This window comes from Montipora foliosa, chromosome 14 (genome assembly GCF_036669935.1).
Source record: "Montipora foliosa isolate CH-2021 chromosome 14, ASM3666993v2, whole genome shotgun sequence".
NCBI classification, from domain to species: Eukaryota; Metazoa; Cnidaria; class Anthozoa; order Scleractinia; family Acroporidae; genus Montipora; species Montipora foliosa.
In genome coordinates, this window is record NC_090882.1 from 3,440,099 (window position 1) to 3,455,098 (window position 15,000).

General features: G+C 42.3%; 1 protein-coding gene across 4 annotated transcripts in view; it reads left to right on the forward strand.

Moving 5' to 3' along the window:
* Nucleotides 1-15,000, forward strand: part of LOC137984893 (uncharacterized) — a 30,095-nt gene that overhangs the window by 12,220 nt on the left and 2,875 nt on the right. For 3 of the 4 annotated variants that reach the window (XM_068832229.1, XM_068832230.1, XM_068832228.1), the window contains exons 4-5: nt 895-1,155; nt 1,480-6,103. In XM_068832229.1, coding sequence (XP_068688330.1) covers nt 895-1,155; nt 1,480-5,606 — 4,388 coding nt within the window. In that variant the 3' untranslated portion in view covers nt 5,607-6,103. Of the gene's footprint in view, nt 1-894; nt 1,156-1,479; nt 6,104-15,000 lie in introns of those variants that run through there. The other variant, XM_068832231.1, reaches the window with a different exon arrangement.

Genomic DNA, 15,000 nt, shown 5'->3' on the forward strand with positions numbered 1-15,000 from the left:
TTTTAACACTTTGTATAGTCAAACACAGTATAACTCTATTGCTTACTTTCATGTTATTCTGGTTTGTCGGGTGGTTTTATCAGACAAACCAGAATAACATGAAAGTAAGCAATAGAGTCGTTTGCAACTACTGTTAAGACAGAATTATGCCTTTTTGGAGGAGGGGCTGCTTATGAGTCTGAATGGCTTGAGGTGCTATCAGAATGCAGGAAAATGGCATTTTGAGAGCACTAAATTTCAAATTTTCTTGAGGGAGCATGCCCCCAAACCCCCCTAGTTTCGTTGGTGCAAATCACTCATGTAAAATCCTGGATCCACCCCTGCTCTGGAATAGTCTTCCCCATGAGGCAAAAGCCGAACAATCACTTTCGGAACTGTTTAAACCGGTAATTTTGCCTCTTTGCCTTTTGCTGGATCACGCTGAGTCCCTGTGTTATGGTCACTTTACCTAGTTTTTTATTCTTCTGACTTGTTAAATGTATAGTAAGTCTTTACCTAAGCCCCACTTCGAAACCACCTGTATCGTTGTTGAATGTGACTAGCATAGCCAAATAAAGCTTTACTACTACTACTACTACTACTACTACTACTACCACCACCACCACCACCACCACCACCACCACTACTACTACTACTACTGCAACTGCCACTGCCACTGCCACTGCCACTGCCACTCACACGACACCTTAGAAGACGAACATGAGTACTTTGACAACGTTTTCAGTAAGAACAACTACAACTGCGATTTTGTCGCAAGCAACACTTACCGTACAGAAGCTAACGCTACAAACACTAACCGGACACCTACGGTCGATCTTACTTCATCGAGTTCTGATATGACTCCTGTGTTCAAATTATTTGCTGTTTTACAAGCTGTCGCGGATTTATTTGCAGGTTTTGACAACACTTGTGAACTGTCAGCAGTGTTAGGAATTCTGGCCAACGCGTCATGTTTTAACGCTGCCATTCAAAGAAATGCCAAGGATGTGCGCTCTGAATTGAGAAATAAGTGGGGCCATTGTAATTTCGATCACTGGACAGATGTTCATTTTACCTACTGCTTTCAAGTTATGGAGGTAATGCTTCGTTGTCTGGGACTTCCGAAAGCAGATGAAGATAAGCAAGTTGACGACCTTCGAGACTGGGAGACTAAAGGTTGGTTGTATGTAATGTACGCTCGCCGCTGCAGTGTGCTTCTCGCCAGCTAGAGCCGAAAGATAAACTCTTTTCAACACTTCAGTAGCCGGTTGTTTCTTGCATATCGTAATTGTATAAGCACACTTTGAGGAAAGAGACCTATTACACTCCAGAATTGTACTCCACTCAGTCCAATTACTATTACTTACAAAAAGCAGACAATCGATACAGAGTCACCCAAAGAATCTCTCTCAAATGCTTCGTGCATGCAGTCGACGCTAAATGGTCTTCAACACATGTCCTAGCTTGACTGTCAATTTTTTGCGCTATTGTGTTTGATAGGATTTACTCTCTGCATGAGCTGTCCTGTAGACCACGACCTGATGAAGCTCGTCACCATAGAAGTCGCAAACCTCAAGAAGGAATTAGAGGACCTGACAGTATTAAGTGTGGATGAACACAGGAATATAAACGATGCCCTTCAGAGCTTCAAGAACGAAGCTGTTAAGTTTTTCAAGCGTATAGAAGAAAACCAGGAGGAAATGTCGGCTGCAATTGCCGACAATGCTAAAGACATAAAAAAAATTGAGAGGCGACAAGATGATTGTAGCGAGAACATTTTTGTTTTAGAAGAAAGTCAGCGTAATCTAGAGTCATCTTTATCATCTGTTAAAGACCAACAGGCTTCTCTTACTTCAGAGGTAGAGTCCTTAGAAATTAAACACTCCTGTTTAGATTCAAGGGTCAGGGCACTAGAAGAGGGAATGTTCGATGCGGTTAGGGCTTTTAAAATTGTTCAAGTACCCAGTCGAAATCCCTGCTTTTGTGGTCGCCGAAACGAGTTAGAAAGCATTGCATCGCATCTGAAAAATACCAAAAATGGTTGTATTCATTCAGCCATTTGTGGGCTTGGCGGTGTGGGTAAAACCTCTCTCGCCGTAGAATATCTTTGTCGGCATGAGAAGGAATATCCAGATGGCATTTTTTGGATTTCAGGAGAAAATAACGAGATTTTTCAAAGGTCTCTCAGCGAAGTAGCCCGGCAAATAGGAACTTTCACAGAAAATGATTTTTCCTCATCCCTGTCAAAAACGCTTCAGTGGCTCGGAAAACTGAGAGAGTTGTGGTGCTTGGTCGTGGATAATCTTGACGAATTTGAAATGTCACCTGACATGAAAAGGCTGCTCACTGGGCACTGGAAACACTCGGCTCGTGGTCACATTATCATTACTACAAGAAGGGAAGTGGCTGAGATAAGTGAAGAAACAGGAATCGAAGAGCAATTTTGCATTCAATTAAAGTGTTTGACAGAAGATGAGGGTATTCAATTCTTAGAGATGCGAAGCGGAAAGGCTGATGACGAGAAAGAGGCGCGTAAGCTGGTTCGTGAGCTTGGAGGACTTCCCTTGGCACTTGATCAAGCTGGAGCTTACATTCGATGCCTCAATCAATCCATAAAAGTGTATTTGGAGAAATATAAAAAGCAAAAAATGCTTCTTTTGAAACAAAAGAAAGCCCGTAATCTTGTGGAAAACACCTCTCCTGAGAGGCTGACTGTCCACACTACCTGGCTGTTAAATTTCGATCACATAACTCGAATCTCGGAAGAGATGGAAATTGGGAAAGCACCCACTTTGATGATGCAGGTTTGTGCCTTCATCGGTCCAGATGATATTCCTTATGAGTTGATCAACGAGGAGCTGCAGACAGGGGACGATTCAGCTACGAAAAGTGCTTCATTGGATTCAGCTGACATAGTGTCCCTTCTTACCAAGTTTTCATTATTTCAAAGGTACCGGGAAAATTCGTTCAGTATTCATCGTCTTGTGCAAGAAGTGATCCGAAATCAGTTGTCAAAAAAAACTACAATGGATGTTTTGTCTTGTGCAGTGCGTGTTCTTCACGTTGCATTTGTGCATACACGTTCGCCAGCATCTGTATGCAAAAGTTTTGAACACGATGCGGTGTTTTGTGTGGAGAGTCCCCCTTCATTGCACCTGTGGTCAAAATTAGCTTCACATGCCACCTATTTGCAAGAGAAGTTACGTTGCTTTTCAGAGAAATACGACGACTCAGTCAAAACTTTGCTGTATACAGGTGAAACCATGCGCATTTTTAATGAAGCGGGCACTTTTTTCGCTGTTTCCCAAGAACAAGTTAAGGCTCAAGAAATGCAAAAATTGAAGCTGGAAATCCTAGTTAAACTCGACAGGTCGGCTTCAGAGGACGTCGACACACTGCCAAACTATTTCATTGATTTCCCTTTAGAAACCATGGACTACAAGCTGATATCACACTGTATGCGTCAACCGCCGCTGGTATGCGAGGACTTGAGTAAAACATCTCTTCAAAAGAAACACCAGGAAGAAGCAAACCAGTTCAGAGAACAAGGCAATCGTGCAGTACAAGACAAGAAGTTCGAAGAAGCTTTACAACTTTATTCAAGGGCAATTGAATTGTCACCAGATGACCACAGATTACACTCCAACCGGGCTTTGTGCCATCTAAAACTTGAGAAGCCAAAAGATGCTCTAGCTGATTGCGAAAAATGTCTTTCATTACAACCCAATTTCAACAAGGCACTACAACGCAAGACGTGGGCCCTACGCGATCTTGTAAACAGTGGGTCTAGGGGATTATTTGGGCAATTAAGGGCATCATTGGCGATGGCCTTCTACTGTAACCCAACTCTTCTCAATGACAAAACGTTTTGTGAGATGTTTTCGGAAGCACGTTCCCCTTACAGAGAAATAAAAAATCAGGCACAATTGGATTTTGCGCTTAAAACGATTCAAAGTAGCGAAACTTTAATAGTTCACGCAGGACAGTATCACATCGAAGGTTTTCCTACTTTCACGGATTTCCAGATTGTAGGTCTCGGGCAAGGCGTTATTTTTACCGGTGCAGAAGTGTGTTGTATCGTAGCTGGTATGAGTTGCTATTTCGAGAATGTCGTTTTTCCCAAAGACGAACATGAATTTACCGTAATATGCAAACAAGCACTTGTTCACATGAACCACTGCAAAATGTCAGGGGGAAGGAAAGGTTGTGAAGATTTTCCAGAGTGTAACGGAGGTCCAGGATGCAAAGCCGCTTCTCGAGGAAGACCTGTTTGTGATCGGATTGGAAAATTTGGAGATAATGCCCCCTCCGGTCTAGCTGGCCATCCCGTTTTACAAATTTCCGAAAGAGGATGTGCACTTATTCAAAACTGCTCGATTCACGAGTGCGGCGGTGGAGGTGCTTTTGTTGCATCGGAGGGTTCATATTTAGAGGTCCGAAAATGTGAAATATACAAGAATCGACAGGCTGGTCTGGAAGCAAGAGAAGGCGGGGCTCTTTTTGCCTCCGAGAACAGGATATTTGACAATAGATTTCATGGTGTTTTGATAGGCCCGGATGCAGGTGAGTGCAAAATCATCGGCAACAAGGTCTTCGAAAATGCTAAAGAGGGTATCTACTCCTTAAATAACAAGAACAAGATAGTTATAAGTGATAATCAAATTCATCATAACGGACCGTTTGGTATTTCTATGGATAATAACTCTTGTGTCTCGATCAGTGACAACGAAATATTCGAAAACGGATTCTGGGGAATTAATGCCAAATCACGAACAAATGCAAATATTACCGGTAATGCTATCTCGAGAAACAAATGCGGTGGAATTTTTATCGGCGTTAACTATTCTGGTCGTGTTGTGTTGGAATCTAACGTCGTTCGAGACCACAGTGGCCCATGGCTGGAGCACCAGGGCACTCAGTTAAATTCTCAAGTGAATCAAGGGCCTCTATTAGCGAGCCCCATTTTTTCACGCTTTTTCTATCTTCCAGAAGGAGAAAAGTCCGTTTACTCGAGGCCTCCCATTCTTAAAGAAAACACAGAAATTAACAACAAGGAAGGAATTTCTCACCCCATTGAGGTAGCGCAGCGTCTTTATAATGGTTGTGTGTTTTGCCGTCGCTCCCGCAGTGAATCAAAATGCCACTTAAATTGTCCTGGTTGTCACATTGCATTCTATTGCAGCGAAGAATGCCAAACGAGGCACTTACCCACACATAAGCCATTGTGCATGGCGCTGAAAAGCCGTTATTCTGTAACAGTAGAGATTTGTCCTATTGCGATTTTGCAGGGCTCTCGTGGGCTTCGAACGTTTGGAACGCATTTGAAAGGAATAGGGAAAGGTCCGAAGCTTAAACGAGGCAGTCGCGATAAGTTCATCGTTAAAATCCAAACCAACCATCTCAATTCCCACCCACTGCAAAATCTTATGGTGTACGACAGAAGCCTAAGTCTGGACCAGTGCACTATTCAAAGCCCTGAGATCTTCACTGTGATAATGGAATGCGGTGTGCTTGGGGCTTTACACAAATTTACAAGCCAGAAGGCTTACTTCTGGGCCATTTTTGCGGAAGGAGGAAAGAAGTTAACCGTTTTTCTTGATCACTTGGCTCCTTACCAGGAATGGTAAAAGGAACTTGAACTGCAACAACAACTCTATTCAACCCTTACAAGCACAAGTGAATTGTACATACGACGAAAGGAAATGAAGATCAGAATATTGACTTCCTCAAATAACTAGTAAAGAAATTAAAGAACTAGGAAGCCAAATTGCATAAAATAAATGACAATACATAAGGCGAAAACACACACAAAATGGACATCACACAACACCAAAAAATGTACACTAATATTTATACCCAGCAAAAAGGAATACAACAAATCATGCAAACAAAGGGCAGGAAAAAAAACAACTATTAGAAAGGTTCAGACAATGAAACAACTTTAATATTTGCGTAGAACTTCTTTTTTTCAAGCTCGTCACTCAATACCTTTGAGTCGTCTCGATAAGCTCATTTTATTGATCGATTATTTTTGCTATGGTGCTTACTGCGATGGTGATTTTAAAGAGTTTTTCCAATCAATCGTTATCAAACTTTACTCCTTCACAATAAAGCTGGTTATGGATTCTCTTGGACGGTACAAAGACCCAGAAACTCTGGATACAGCACTCATCCTTTCAACCCCATGTACTGTCGCTCTTTGATCTGTCAATCTTGGACAGACTACGACAGAAGAGCTCTGGTTCCAGCTGCAATTTTTTGCCCCTCATACTCCCTGAAACTCGATGCGATAACATTAGCATAACGGTACGAGTTGACAGACCGCCCATGATTCTGTTAGGGTCGAGTAAGCAAGGACGAGGACGATGCTATGAGGACGTCCTAAAAATTCACTTCCGCGTTATTCTGATCATTTTTGGTTATGCCAAGTTGTTCGGCACGGGAAGTGTTTGCTAATTTACCAGGTATAAAATTGGTAGGAACGGTGTGGGTATATCGATAGAAAATTGAAAATTTTATTGTCGTGGCCTGACGTACTCTACACAACCTCAACTTTGGTCATTTTACGTCGTCGTCAGGGCGAAAACGGCAGAGAAATTTACTGAAAGGAGAAACGCACTTGCAGGGACGTGTAGAGCGAGTATTTTTGTGAGATAAACCGTTCTGGGTGACGTTGCCGCTGCTTATATTCCTCGCGTTACAACTTAACAGTTGTCCGAACACACGAATAGCAACCACTGATGCACGGTGCCAAACGGGGTATTTTGGTTTTAAAAAAATGCAACGGAACACGGAGAAAACATAAGGGGCAATTTCGATCCTGGTTCAAAATCGTACCAAAAAAATCCAATATTGGGTAAAAGTTTTGAATGGAATATAAACTTTCGACCGTATCTAAAATCTTGACTCAAGAATAATCTTTCCAAGGGCGCATGAGAGAGAAGTTACACAGAGTTGTAATATCTTTATAGTGTTTTAGTTATTACTAGACGAGTATGCCACCAATAGCGATATTCATGTGAATTTTACCAACCACCGAACAAAAGACCCTTTGTTTCGACAGCCAATAGATCTCTGGTTGGCACATTAATGACAATCGATGACGTAACGATGAGTATCGCTATCCCACTGTATCTTCAAAACAAAGGTGCATTTTTTTTTTCCGTCAAAACAAGTTAAACGTAAAATTTTTACTGAAGGACTTTAAGTTAACTAACGAAATGATATATGAAATGAAACATATTTTGCTTATATAGAATTGATAATTATCACTCTTGGCGTCTTTTTGACGCACTTTGTGCTTTTGTTGAAGTTGCTTTTGGCCTTGCGCTAAATAAACAGGTTCTCCTTTTTGCAACAATGGAGAATGTTAGCATCGACGAGTCCAAGTTCGGGATTTTGATCACTGCGCATTTGTACTGCGCAGGCCGGCGTACTCGACTTTACATCGAAAAGTCGTAGCGGTAAGTACGAGTTTGTGAAAAGGAAATTGCGTTTGATTTAGAAGTGTTTCTTTTAGCTTAAAGCTGTAATCATATACTAGCAATCCTCAAGTGTTGGGTAAATAATATGGGGGGTTTTCAAGCTTGAAAAGCAGCTTAAAATGCCGATATTTGCCAAAGAATTAGTTTGGTTTTAGTCATAATAGGGAGTTTAAGATCTACGACGCGACGCGACGGTAACGAAACGAAACGTCATTTTAAATTGCAAGTTCAGGTTTATTTATCTTTTTCGTCATTAGCGAGCTTAGCGGCTGGAAGACTCAGGACGGCAGAATGACGAAAAACTGTCGCGTAAGATTGGGAATGCACAGTCTCGCGCGACATTTTTTCGTCATTCTGCCGTCCTGAGTCTTCCTGAGTCTTCCAGCCGTCCTGTTGCGTAAGCTCGCTATTATGTCGGCTTGTCTAACTTCTAAAAACTAGTGTAACTTTCCAGGAACTGAATTAAGAGGTGCGGCATTGAATCAACGACAGAAAATTCAAATTCGCTGTCTTTTATTCACGTTTTCCGTAAAACTTGAGAATTGGTCATTTCACGTCGCAGATTTGCCGAAAACGTGAAAGAAATGTACAAAAACTAAAAATGCACGTGCAGAGCGTGCAAAGCTATTGTTTTTGCTCATTAAATATACAGATTTTGTGACGTTCGTTGCCGTCGCTTCGTAGATCTTAAAGTCCCTATTCCTTGGCTTGCACCTGACGTCGTGGAAGTCATGTTGGTGTACTGAACAATAGCGAAAAAGTCTTTAGGGAATTTGGCTCTATTCGCCCTTGTCACACGGCGGCCATATTGTCCCGGGAGACCAAAAAAGCTTTGTTTTACCACGCCAAGCCTCACCCCCATGGTTTCCACTGCGTGGCTTGGCGTGGTAAAACAAAGCTTTTTTGGTCTCCCGGGACAATATGGCCGCCGTGTGACAAGGGCGAATTATTATGCAAAATGCGAGCAACATTTTGCTTTTTTTTTGAGTACACCAACATGGCCGTGCAATCACGTGATTGCAAACCAAGAATAGTATTTTCTGCAGACTGGAACTCGTATTATTTATACGCTTAATTAAATACGTTGAGCACGAGTTTGAGAACGAGTACAAGTTGTATTTGTTCTCGCACTCGCACTCGTTGGTGATGCGAACATTTTCTAATGAAAGCTATTGTACGATTAGTCAGTGGAATGAACTTTTAGATCTTTGCAGTGAAAAGGTTAATTAAGCGGCATTTTTACCTTATTTTTATGCTAAATGTTGTGGGAACCATTATCCGTGGTTAGGTCCTACTTTAGTTTAATTCTATTTTACTTTAAAAAGCTCTGAGTTCAATCACGTAGTTTAGTCAGGTAACAGAAACATGAGGGCGACCGTGAATGAAATCATTGTTTGTTATACGTATTATTCCTTTGAATTAAATAATCGTAGGTTGACTGTTAATTTAAATTTGGATTTTGAGGTAGTGTATTTTTTAAAGGGGTTTGATTGTGGGTGGTATGGACATTTTAGACATAGTTTCCTTTTCTCCATTGTCAAACTCATTTGTAATCAGTGTTCGAATACAAATATATAGCTTCGTTTCAATTTCTTGTCACGCCTCGTCCAATATCAATCCTACATCTGTGCTGCCCCTGGCGATGTTAGAGAGTTGAACGTATTACAGAGTGAGAATGAAACCTTAACTTTGCATAACAAATTGGAATATATTACGATATCTCCCATTCGTTTCGAATTGAAAATACCTTTTTGAAAAGTTTAATTTCAAAAGAGCGCGCATCTATTTTTGTCGTCAGAGTCCCGGTCACTTCACCGCTTATCAAAATAATAGAAGGCAGTGGCTTCGGTCAAGTATACAAGGCCGGAATCCTGGAATAGCATTAGGATGGTGGTACTGGTGATTTGAGTGCAAACGGGTGAGTTTGGGTGTGTTCGGAAGAATGAAATGCCCACAATTAAAAAAATTTTCCGCAGAAATTCATAGCCCTTTTTACAAAAACTAAATCTTAGAGTCCGAGTCGTCATAAAAGTGTGAAAAACCAAAAATAGGAGGCCATACGATTAATCATTTTATGACTAAAGTAAAGTAAAGTAACCATATTTAACGTGGATAACTCGTAACAGTAATTAAACTGACAAACCTGAGGTCGACGGTGCGCTTATTTTACTCCCCCCTCTCCATCAGTTCTCCGTTTTATGGGTATTTAAAGCTACTTAGCTACACGGAAAGGAAAGAAGTCGAAACAAGGATGCGAGATCCGGGAATCGAACTCAGGACCTCTTGCACCAAGGTCGCGCATTAACCGACTGTGCCAGTGTGACTGAATTTGGTCGGTCCGGGCGGAAGTTATTTTTCCCTGGGTCCGTAACGCCACGACTCAGAGCCAGGTATTTTCCCGTCCGGCCCTCCAACGCATGGATTCACGAGTTGGCGCTTTGCAACACCCAACTTTATGGAGGTATCGTTTTCTAAGACTGTCCATATTTCTGTAGTATTGGAGGGTCGAAGTCATTTGTGGAATGAAAAGTAAAGACGCCGTTCAACTAAACTGAACTTTAAATCAATCAACACAACAAGCCCAAAATCCTTTGCGGGGAAACGTGTCATTAGATACCCCGACCGTAGGAGATCTGGGTACACGACTTAGAACAACTTTCCTCTCCATTATTTTGCCTTTTAACCAATCAGCGCACGATGGATGCGTTTTCTTCCCGATAAGAACGAATTTGAATTCATGAATCTAAAAGTAACCAGGTCTGACTAAACCATTACTTGAAGTGGGTTAGTCATGGTAAACAATCATAAAAGTAACGACCAATTTACCAAACATTCTTTCAGAAATTGTCGTCCCAGAACCAGAACGCTAGAAATGGCGTTTCCGAGCCTTAAAATTTCAATTTCTTCTGGGAGAGCAGATCCTCCTAGAGTCTCGTGCCTTCGGCGCTCGAACATTTCTCCCGATTTTTCACACTCAGATGGTTGGACAGTCTGAACAAATGATAATAAAATAAGTCCTGGGCAGTTTTTCATAAAGATTTTGAAAAACCGCGGCTTACTAGATAAACATTTTCAAGTTCAGTCTACCCTTATCAGTTGTTTTGAATTCGTAAAAACAAGAAGCAGATCTAGATTCCATATCAGTCAACCTCAGAGTAAAACTACAACACTGAAGTACCAAAAGTACTCTTCCTTATCGCATCACCACTCACTGAAACGGGCTTGCGGCTGGAAACATATCAGTGGAATGGCTTTTGGTGATTTCTTCTAACTGAGGACACAGCACTTTTGCATCGAAAAGAGAAGACGTTACCATGCAACTTTGTTGAAATTTAAACGGAAGATCCACGCGCAACGGTGAGCTTTATGTCTGTTCTGTTATTGACAAAAAAGCCAAGACGCACGCGAAAGAACTACTTTTCAGTTTTCGGGCTGGGTTCAACCGGCTCTAGTTTAAGGTCTTTCACGCAGGGGCTAAGTCTTGTGCGCAAATCAAGTGTATTTTGAGCATTGCATGTTTCCGTGAAAACAGTAACTTATATATGATCGTGTTCTTAAGATTTTTGTCTGCATTTTGTTCTATCAAAGTAAATAATTTAAGAAATCTGCCACCTCCTGTGACGATATTGAGGCAGCGTTTATACGAACGCGGTTTCATTTGTAAACAAATCGTTTTCGATGCGGTTACGCCTCCTGTTTACACGACACTCATCAAGACTGTTGGCAAGCAGGGTCGATTTAAAAACGCTGCCAAAAGTGTAGCGATACGGTTTCATCTGTCGTGTAAACGGCGAAATCGCATCGATTTCGATACGGTTACTATTTTAGCGCGTAATCTCCACTGTTCGATTCAAATGGTGAATTTAGCACGTAGTGCAGCGCTCGCTTATACCATCAAGGCTTTGATTTTCTCGCGAAAACGGTTCCGTGTAAAAAATTCCAAAGCGCATCGATTTTGACGCAGTTTCGAAGTCGTGAAACCGTGCCGTTGTGAAACTGCGTTCGTGTCACATCACAAAACCGCTTGTGATTATCATGTGATTATTTAGTGATCTCTTGAGCTGTAATACGAGGCCAAAAAAAGGTGTAGTCCGATCCATGTAGATATATATTGCAATCACAAAAAATAAAAAAGGAACTACTTTTTAAATCTCAAACCGAAGTCTCTAGCTTTCGTTACATGGTGGCAGCGGGAGAGTGAGCCTTACGCCAGAAGAAAATGATTTAGATGAATTAGAGTTACCTCGATAGAGATGGCTAGCGGGTATAATCTACCAACGCCGCGAGCACTCGATCGCAAGAAGCAAATGTGGCAGAGACATGGAAGAAATTCCAAATAGCCTGGGCCACAGACCTGGGAAAGAAGGAGCAAAAGGTACAAGTCGCGACACTTTTAACAATCATAGGAGAAGAGGCGAGAGGCTTGTTTTCAACGTTCACATCAGTCACATCAGTCACCAGTTCTGGATAAATTCTCGGCTTCGTGTCAGCCACGAAAGAACATTCCACTCGAAAGGTTCAAATTCAACCAAAGAGGACAGGATCCAGGGAAAAGCTATGATCAGTATAGAACAGCCCTAAGAAAGCTGGCTTAAGGGTGTGAATTCAATGAAATTACTCCAGATGAGTTATTGCGAGAAAGGATCGGGTTCGGAATAGGTGGCAACAAAGTTCGTGAGCGCCTGCTAAGAGAAGCGACTTTGACTCTCGAGAAAACAGACGAAATTTGCGCTTCGGAGTGCATGGCAGCCCAGATAAACGAGAGTCGAACACAGCGTCGGGGAAGTGAATAGATTAAACCCCAAAGACCTAAAAAGGTACGACAGGAACGATAGGGAAAATGCTGAAAATGTGCAATGCGTGTTGGAAGTCCAATCACTTCGCTTCGGTTTGCCATAGTACACGAAGGCGAGGACCAAGCTCTGTCTAACCAAGGCAGGCATACTCCTGCGTTTCCCGGAGTTTTCGCTGAGGAGGTCGGATCGGACGGCTGTCAGGAAAATACGACATTAAGGTCGATGGAACAGATTTGCGTGTGCAACACCCACGGTGCAGGTTGCTCTTCGTAACAAAGTGAAACAGAGTTATGGTTAGGGTATCATCACTCCAGTAACAACGCCAACTCCGTGGGTAAGCGCGATAGTAGCCACAGCCAAGCCAAATGGAAAAATACGACTGTGTATTGATCCCAAAGACCTTAACAATGCGATACAGCGGGAACATTACCCGCTCCCTACTCGTCTACACTTAGCTAAGCTGTTTACCAAGTTAGAGGTCAGAAATGGATTTTGGCACGTGAAGTTGAACGACGAGTCCTCATACCTACCCACCTTCAATACACCATATGGCACGTTCCTACATGGAGACGATGAAAAAGGAGGCGAGTGACCATGACACAACCCTAACCTCATTCCTACAACGATGCAAAGAACGTGAACTCAAACTAAACATTGAGAAACTAAGCCTCAAACAAACAGAAGTCGAGTTCATAGGCCATGTGGGGACGGGCGAAGGCCCGCGAGTTGATCTCAACAAAATTAAGGCCATCAAGGCCCAATCCTACTAATAAGGCAGGCATCCAGCGGTTATTGGGCCTAGCACAATATCTAAGCAAGTTTCTTCTACGCCTTTCATATTTAACCAAACCGTTACGTGAGCTTATACAGCCAGAGGTAGAGGTGTTGGGGTGACGAACAGACCCAAGAATTAAAAGAACTAAAAGAAGCAATCACGAGCACACCTCTGCTCCGTTACTTCAGCCTCGCAAAGGAAGTCATCCTACAGTGTGGCGCGTCACAATCTGGACTCGGGGCTGCTTTACTACAAAACAAGCAGCCCTTAGCCTATGCATCCAGGCCCCTTACTCCCACGGAAACTTGACACGCACAAATTGAGAAAGAGATATATATTGGCAACCGTGTTGGCATCCCAAAGATTCGATGCGTACATCTATGGCCATTTACAGAAGTACGACCTCAATGTCAAATACAAGAAAGGCCAGGATGTGTTTTTGGCCTACACCCTCAGTAGGGCATGTATATGCATACCAGAAGTAGCAGCCTCGAGGTTCATGAACGAACTTGAGGACATTGACCACAAGTCATGGCTTCCAGTCAGCCAAGAGCGATGGGAGCAGTTGCAACATGCAGCAGCCGACGACCCAATCTTTCAGCAGCTCCGACCCGTGATCCGGAAAGGCTGGCCAGGCAAAAGGTCCGATGTGCCACGGTGCCTGATTCCCTATTACGACATCCGCGATGAGCTTACCGTACAAGGGGACCTGGTTTTCAAAGGATCACGGGTAGTAATCCCTATGGTCATGCGCAAGGAGTTGATGGCGATTACTCACGGTTAACATATAACCCTTTCATTGTTACCTCTGGCATAAAAAATTATTCAAGTTTCAGGATCGGATTGTACACACCAAGATGAATCAAAGAGATTATAAACGTTTGAATACGATTGCGATGTGATTATAGGATAATAAAACTCCTGTTTCAGATGCTTAACTTGAATTCAAAGGGCATCCCTTCACTTCACATCCCGGGACACACTAGGCGACAACTCGCAGCGACAGGTCTCTGCGACAAGTTGCTCCGTGTGTACTACTTGCAAAGCAAGTCGCTGCGACACCACGCCTGTTCGATGCACACGCAGTGAATCTCGTATGAGGGGGAATGTGACCTACAGCTTTCTAATTCGATATGGCTGACCATATGACGTTCTCTCATTGTTTCAGCGACTTGTAGCCGGAAGTGTACAGACGCTGCATTCGCTAATTTTGTTGCTGCGATTAGTCGCACGAATTCAAACTGGTTTGAATTGTGCGACTGATCCCGGCGACAAAATTCTGTCGCAAAGACAATGATTTCATAAATTAACCGTGTCACATTGCTGCGGCGACTTGTCCTCGCGACGTGTAGCAGCGACTTATCGCCTACTGTGTCCCGGCCTTTAATCTATAAGACAAAAGCTCGATTCCCCGCTTTGTCAGTAACATTTTTTCCTTCCTTTTGCGGGCTAATCGGATTTTTTCGGACTTGGAATTTGAGTTAAGTAAAATTGTATTGTTTTATTGATTATTAAGTAATCCGTCTTGAGCTTTTTGGATTGACCAAATCACTAAAATGTATCACATTTGTTTTCAATTTGTGAATCGTATATTATGGGAAAACCAACCACGCCTGAAGCCCTCAGCAGACCAACGTTTTTCTTCAGGTTAATGTCAGTCAACGTTGTGGGAACGCTCTTTAAACTTCTGCAAAATGAGGAGCAAGACGAAGAGGAACTACCTGAACAAGTACGTATCGGACAAAAGCCGATTTTTGTTTTGGAAATAAATAATGAAATTGCGTTTGGACAAAGCCCTATTTTGACGAAATCCTGCAAAAGAATCGAAGTGAAAAAAATCATCATCGTCATCATCATCGTCTTCATAATAAATGTTTCTATGTCAACCAAGACAAAAGTAATATGCAAGCAAGTACTGACCGAATTGCTAAATATGTCAACGACAATAACATGAAATTTAATCCAA